The sequence below is a fragment of the Argentina silus genome, assembly GCF_951799395.1.
Source record: "Argentina silus genome assembly, chromosome: 18".
In the NCBI taxonomy this organism is placed as follows: Eukaryota; Metazoa; Chordata; class Actinopteri; order Argentiniformes; family Argentinidae; genus Argentina; species Argentina silus.
In genome coordinates, this window is record NC_139672.1 from 11148271 (window position 1) to 11155770 (window position 7500).

The 7500-nt window shown below is 47.7% G+C and overlaps 1 protein-coding gene across 1 annotated transcript in view; it reads left to right on the forward strand.

The window, feature by feature from the left end:
- Positions 1-7500, forward strand: part of phlpp1 (PH domain and leucine rich repeat protein phosphatase 1) — a 58292-nt gene that overhangs the window by 28731 nt on the left and 22061 nt on the right. Inside the window, exons 2-3 of the mRNA XM_083689535.1 lie at positions 4074-4270; positions 6670-6795. Of these exons, the coding sequence (XP_083545661.1) occupies positions 4074-4270; positions 6670-6795 (323 nt within the window). The remainder of the gene's footprint in view (positions 1-4073; positions 4271-6669; positions 6796-7500) is intronic.

The window sequence follows — 7500 nt, forward strand, 5'->3', positions numbered from 1 at the left end:
CAGTTGGAAAAAGAAATGTGGTTATGGTTAGGGAGTGGTTAGGGTTATTCTTCAGGGAGTAAACTGACCCCATTTCAGTGTTTTTAAGGGGGTGACTTTATCTCTGTCTGCAGACTTGTTTTGTGTGGCAAGCTCTGATTGGGCTGGTGTCTAGCTTTTTTGGACCAATCCCTACGTCGTAAGCAAATGATAATGGTTACCACTGGACCATGAGGTGAGGACGGTGGTTAGTGTGGCTCAGACTGGTAGAAAGTCATCCATTCATTTGACTGTAGCTTGTCGTGCTGGAGTCAAATGTGCTTGCACTCGATGCATTCATAATGGGTCTGTTTTTGTCATGTTTCGAGTCGAGGTGGGGCTTGGCTATGGGTTTCTTAGAGGTCTTTGACCTGTGTGTGTCTGTGTCTGTGTGTATGTGTCTGTGTGCGTGTGTGTGTGTGTGTGTTGGAGCACAGCTTGAAGGGGAAACCGTGGCCTTTCCTGAGCTTGGGGGGGGGGGAGAGAGGGAAGGAAGGAAGCCATCCTCAGAAACCAGCAATGTCCACCCGAACACACACCCCTTCCAAGTCCACGGTGTCCTTTTAACCTGAACCCCCAACACATCCTATGCATTGTTTTGCATTTCCCAGGTCCCTTGGTTTGAACAGGCTACCGTGACAACAAATGTCACCCACGTTTTCCTCGACTGTTGGAGCCTAATGATTTGTAGCTTCAGTTCCTACATTGGCTACATACCAGGGGAGGCTGGCGGGGGTAGACATCGGAAGACATCGGGCTCATTGTAATGCCCGGAACGGAAGGAACACATATGGAATGATGTAGTCAACAAAAAAAGTGTTAAACAAACCGGAATAGAGTTTATATTTTCGATTCTTCAAAGTAGCCACCTTTTTGCTTTGATGACAGCTTGGCACACTCTGGGCGAGGTGTGTCCACACTGTTGACTGGTGCTGTACGTTGACTGTGTGAGTTGCGCTGGGTAAGCGTGTCGGCTTCGATGACCGACGCTATCCTACGCCCACGGCGGTGACAGGAGAGTCCCGTTCACTGTAAACAGGACGCTCACGTACTAGCTCCACCCTACTTCCTGGTTCCACACACCCCTCTGCGTCCATGTGACACATGGGTAGGCTCCGACGCCCATGCGGAGGAGCTGTTTTAGGCCCACTGTTATCATTAGGGCTTCCTACTGTGTCACGTCATATTGTTCCCCTTTTGAAAACGTTTGTTCCTGTTTTGGTTCCATCATCATTACAGGGGGGAACAATAACGTGGGTGCGCATATGGAGGCGGTTAATCACTGTCGCTGTGTCAGATTGCGTGTGGGGAGAGAGTGTGTGTGTTTGTGTGTGTGTGTCTGCACATGCGTGTATGTGTGTGTCTGCGTGCGTGTGATAGTCAGTTTCGGCATATAGCGTTGTTTGTGTGTTTGAGGTGCGTGTAGGTGTGTGTGTGTGTGTGTGTGTGTGAAGGGGTTGTTTGTGTGTTTGAGGTGCGTGTAGGTGTGTGTGTGTGTGTGTGTGTGTGTGTGTGTGTGTGTGTGTGTGTGAAGGGGTTGTTTGTGTGTGCATACTGTATGCGTGTTGGAGAGCAAGTGTTCCAACAAAGCCCTAAAAATAGTAGGGTTTCCGCTGTGACATATTCAGGCTAAAAGCTTGTGAATAATTTCTCTAAGGCAACAATTTCTCCAACTCCTCAACTCAATTATGAAAATGCACTGAGTTGTACTTTAAAAATACAATATGCTCTCACTTGGCTGCTTAACTCTGCAAAGCAACCCAACCTTTGACGATAACTTTCATGTATGTTCGCCGTCTACATTTAAAACTCGACTTTGGCACATTTCAGTGTTTTAAAAAAAAATAAAAAATGTTGTCATTCATTTGACAGTGCACAATAATCCACATTTTCAGATAATAGGCGACTGAATTGTAGAAGTTTTGTGGTCCTCTTTGGCTCAGTTGGTAGAGCATGGCGCTAACAACGCTTAGGTCGTGGGTTTGATTCCCGCTGGGACCATATATACTGAAACGTACGCACAAGTCGCTTTGGATAAAAGCCTCAGCGAAATGAAATACATATATATAGAAGTTTTCGTAGTTCGTAAAAGCGAAACGTTTCAATTTCTAAAGTCGGTTCTTGACGACACCCTGAAAATGAGGATGAGTATCACGGAGTAGAGGTCAGCGCGTCGTCGTGCTGGAGAGCTAAAACGCTGATTACAGTTCGCTAGCTCATAGCGTAGGCTAATGGTTGCGCTGAGACACGAAAGCTCCTCAGTGAATTCAACCGTGCGCTAATGTGAACTTCAGCGTCCCTCAAGCCCTGACTTCACTATCAACTTTAGAACATCATGCAAGATACAGTGGGACATAGGCAACCAGCGCTAGGTCTACCACCAAACTCTGACCTAGCCTGTAAGAGACCGGTGTTGAATTATTCAGGGCTGTAAGAGCATGTTCTGGTACTTATTCACCCCCAGCCAGCACTCTCTCTGTCCTCACACACACGCGCACACACACGCAAGCACGTGCACACACGCACACTCTTGCACAGACACACGCACACTCTTGCACAGACACACGCACACTCTTACACACACACACGCACGCACACTCCTGCACACGCACATACACACGCTGCCCCATTTGGAGTGGAAGGGCCAGAGTACAGGAGTGATGTAGCTAGTTTACAGTTGGTTGCTAGTTGATATGAGCCTGCAGTATGTGAGAGGTTTCCTCTGGCTCGGGGGAGGTCACGTCTCCACCGTGTGTCTCGACACATTTCTTGTACATCAGAGCTGACATGATGGCCCCTCTTCACCCCCCCAACATATGGTACGGCCCAGGGACAGTAAAACATGGAAGACGCCGCCAGGCAGTAAAACCCAAAGACAGAAAGAGGCCAGCGGGGGGGCAGAGAGAGTAAGAGAGAGAGAGAGAGAGAGAGATAGTAAGACAGAGAGAGAGAGACGCACGCTGCCTGTGTTGTGTGTGTCACCTACCTGAGAGAACACTCCGATTAGCACACTACTGTCACCTTGGGGCACAGAGAGGGAGACAGACAGACAGACAGACGTGTGTATGAAAGAGACAGACAGAGAGAGACAGATAGGGCAAAAAAAAGCCATACAGACAGACAGAACGACAGACAGACAGAAGCGCGTATGAAATGAGACAGAAAGAGAAAAAGACAGATAGAGAGACAGTGATACCGGGCCAGTTTGGGGACTTGTTGGGTGACAGACAACAGGTGAATGTCGGGCCAGACCTGATAAGAGACAGCTCAGCTGACAGAATGTCGATAAGCAGGACTGACTGACTGTCAGGTTTGGCAGGCTGGCGGTGGAAAGGAGGGAACAGGTCAGAGAGGAGATGAGCAGATGGATGGAGGGAGTCAAGGCGGCTCAAAGACCGACAGAGCACAAATTAGCTTAGTAGAAAGCATTTGGAATGGCGTTTCCAGTGAAATATCTACTCCAGCGCTGGTGTGTGTGTGTGTGTGTGTGTGTCTGTCTGTCTGTCTGTCTGTCTGTCTGTCTGTCTGTCTGTCTGTCTGTCTGTCTGTCTGTCTGTCTGTCTGTCTGTCTGTCTCTCTCTCTCGAACGTTACGCGAGATGCCATTCAGTGGGTTGCCGTACGCTAACAAAGCTGAGGCATCCAAGTCATTGTGCCGGCTGCGTTTAGCGCTTCTGCTAGCACAGCATTGTGTTGACTTTGTGCTGAGCGCTAGGCCGCGCCACCACGAGTTGTCACGAGTCTCCATGTTGACTTTGTGCTAAGAGAGTCCAATGTAAAGTAAAGGGGCTTTCAGCACGAGACAAGTACTCCTACGCGAATGGAAAAACGATGAGCAATGATTAGCGTTTAGCGATTAGCATTTGGTGATTTAGTATTTAGTTCTTAGCGGTTCGTACTCCAAAAAGAACTCGGGTCGTGTGTTTTGCTGACCCTATGTTAGCCCAGTCCCCCCCGCCCCCTGCCCCCTAACCCTAACCCCCCCCACCTCCCCCCCACCCAGCTTGATGCTAACTATGCTAACTCTCCCTTATCTCCTCCCTTTGTGTGTTCCAGGGAAGCCCCACAGCATCGAGAGCTCCGAGCGGGTGCAGCTATCTGGCACATACAACGTGCGTAAAGGGAAGCTCCAGCTCCCGGTCAACCGCTGGACCAGGCGGCAGGTCATCCTGTGCGGCACCTGCCTCATCGTCTCCTCCGTCAAGGACAGCCAGACCGGAAAGATGCACATCCTCCCCCTCATCGGCGGAAAGGTGAGAGACAGGAATGGAAGAAGAAAAAAAACATGAAGAAAATCTGCACACTGGTTGCCGCTCCCCAAAAAAGTGAATAATTGATTGCGTGGAAAACGTTTCTTATCCGATAAATTATTCACTTTTGGGAGCAGGAGTGGGAGTGTGCAGATTTCTTTTGCTTTGTGTTTTAGGATTGATATCTCAAATCCTGAACCTGGGCCAGGTTTTTTTGTCTTTTGGACGGGGGCGGATACCGCTTTGCTTGGACCGCCATGACTGACACTAGAGTGCCACTGTGACATCACAGACTCTCCGTCTCCGTAGGGCGAGACAGCGATTTCGTTCTGATCCGGGTACTTTGAATGTCGAAAATCCCGGAACTTGAATCAAGCTCGGGGGAACACATTGGGACACTTCCATACCAAGCTGGGCCATGTAGCCTGAAGTCACGTACTAGTGACACATCTTTATAAAAAAAAATTAAAAATGTTTTGGGAATTGTAACAGGATTTTCATTCACGTATGAATTTCGTGCTTGATATATTTACGTGTGATCTTCACCAATCACCTGCGTCTCACTTCAAAGTGACTTCAACATGTAGCCATCCCATCCCGCCCTATCCTTTCCCTAAACATCACCAATGATGGATCCTGTCCTGTGACATCACCAACTGGACTAGCTGTCATTTACTGTGACATCGTTAATACGAACCACAACACCAACCATCTTTTCCTGTGACATCGCCAATTATAACCCTCCTTTGTGACATCACCAACTCTCTGTCCCTTTCCTGTGACATCACCAACTCTCTGTCCCTTTCCTGTGACATCACCAACTCTCTGTCCTTTCCTGTGACATCACCAACTCTCTGTCCCTTTCCTGTGACATCATCAACTCTCTGTCCTTTCCTGTGACATCACCAACTCTCTGTCCTTTCCTGTGACATCACCAACTCTCTGTCCCTTTCCTGTGACATCATCAACTCTCTGTCCTTTCCTGTGACATCATCAACTCTGTCTCTTTCCTGTGACATCACCAACTCTCTGTCCTTTCCTGTGACATCACCAACTCTCTGTCCTTTAGTGTGACATCATCAACTCTGTGTCCCTTTCCTGTGACATCACCAACTCTCTGTCCTTTAATGTGACATCACCAACTCTCTGTCCTTTCCTGTGACATCATCAACTCTATGTCTCTTTCCTGTGACATCACCAACCATAACGTTCCTGTACAAACTCTCCAAAATAATAATAATAATAATAATAATAATAATAATAATAATATACTGTACTATAGTGTATTTGTATAGTGCTTTTCTAAACAAGGTTACAAAGTTTGAATTCGTCCATTGTCTAATATGACATCAGCTTTGGTGACGGTCCAAACGAACGTCATGTCTACCACAAATTCAGATTTACTGTCCGAATGTCTTTGATGTTTGTGGTTTCCTTATCTGCTTTCACCACATGAAGTACTGAACTGTCCTAAATGGATTCCCGGGGCCATTCACTGGTCCTCCAATTTGAGTCTTATCGCGTTTCGGCCTAGCTTTAGGCTGGCTCTACGCAAATACATATTTTTTTCGGGCTTTGGGGGGTTTTTCATTCCAAAAAGGGAGTTAGGGAGTGAGCCTTCGGTAATGACTTTGATCCGTTTAGAGCTTTATGGCCGTGTGTATCCGCGGGCCTATTGAATAAGCTCTACGGGTCTGCCTGAAAGCCCTTCTGTCTATCTGGCCCGGCACAATGGACACTCCGTATCCCACCACACCCTCTGTTCAGATACTGGATGTCACGCACAAGGCATGAGTTCGCTGGCTTCTCATTCATCATCCTAGCGTGTGTGTGTGTGTGTGTGTGTGTGCGTGTGTGCGTGCGTGTGTGTGTGCACATGCATGCAAGCATGTTAATGCATGCATGCATGTTCTAACGTGTTCTCATATGTCCGTGTGTGAGTGTGTGCGTGCTTGACTGAACATTGCAGCCAATAGCTATTGAAGATGAACATCCTAACCTTGTATGTACATAACGTCCTTGCATTTCTTTATTGCGTGCGTGCGTGCGTGCGTGTGTTTACATGTGTGTGCGTTTATGTGTGTACCGGGTCTTTGACCCTATAGGTGTGTGTTTATCCCATATATCCAGTCCTGATTGTGTGTGTGTGTGTGTGTGTGTGTGTGTGTGTGTGTGTGTGTGTGTGTGTGTGTGTGTGTGTGTGTGTGTGTGTGACTGTAATCGTGTGTGTGTGTGTGTGTGTGTGTGTGTGTGTCTGACTGTAACCGTGTGTGTGTGTGTGTAACCGTGTGTGTGTGTAACCGTGTGAGTGTGTGTCTGACTGACTGTAACCATGTGTGTGTGTGTGTGTCTGACTGACTGTAACCGTGTGTGTGTGTGTGTGTGTGTGTGTTTTGCCACAGGTGGAGGAGGTGAAGAAACCCAGCCACTGCCTGGCCTTCAGCTCCGCAGGCCCCCAGAGCCAGACCTACTACGTCAGCTTCGACAGCTTCACAGAACACCTGCGCTGGCACAGACACGCATCCAAGGTGTGTGTGTGTGTGTGTGTGTGTGTGTGCGCTTGTGTGTGTGTGCTTTTGGAAGCTAGTCCCACTTTGAGATTTAGCATTTTCAGTTAGCACACACACTCTCTCTCTCTCTCTCTCTCTCTCTCTCTTTTACACACAGACACACACACACACACCCCGTCCACACTCCTGCCTTACACACACACACACACACACACACACACACACACACACACACACACACACACACACACACCTCTGAGCTCCTCTGTTTTATCTCTCTCTCTGAACTCAAGTAGGCCAAAGCCAGGAAACCTATTTTCTAAATATTATCAGGGACAAGCGTGTCACCAGGGTCCAGAGGGACCCCCTTAGAATAGAAGCAGAGAGAGAGAGAGAGAGAGAGAGAGAGAGAGAGAGAGAGAGGGAGGAGCAGCGTTGACACGAGTCATGGAGGGGTAGCTAGTTAACTGTGTTTAGTAAGGGGAGGAAGTAGTACACTGTCAGTAGAAAAAGTATTAAAGGAGTATTTTTAATAAAATTAAAGTAATAAAAGTCCAAAAATGTAAGTCATAAAATAAAAAACATGCTACCCCTTTTGCCTTCAAAACTGCCTTAATTCTTTGTGGCATAGATTCAACAAGGTGCTGGAAACATTCCTCAGAGATTTTGGTCCATGTTGACATGATAGCATCACGCAGTTGCTGCAGATTTGTCGGCTGCACA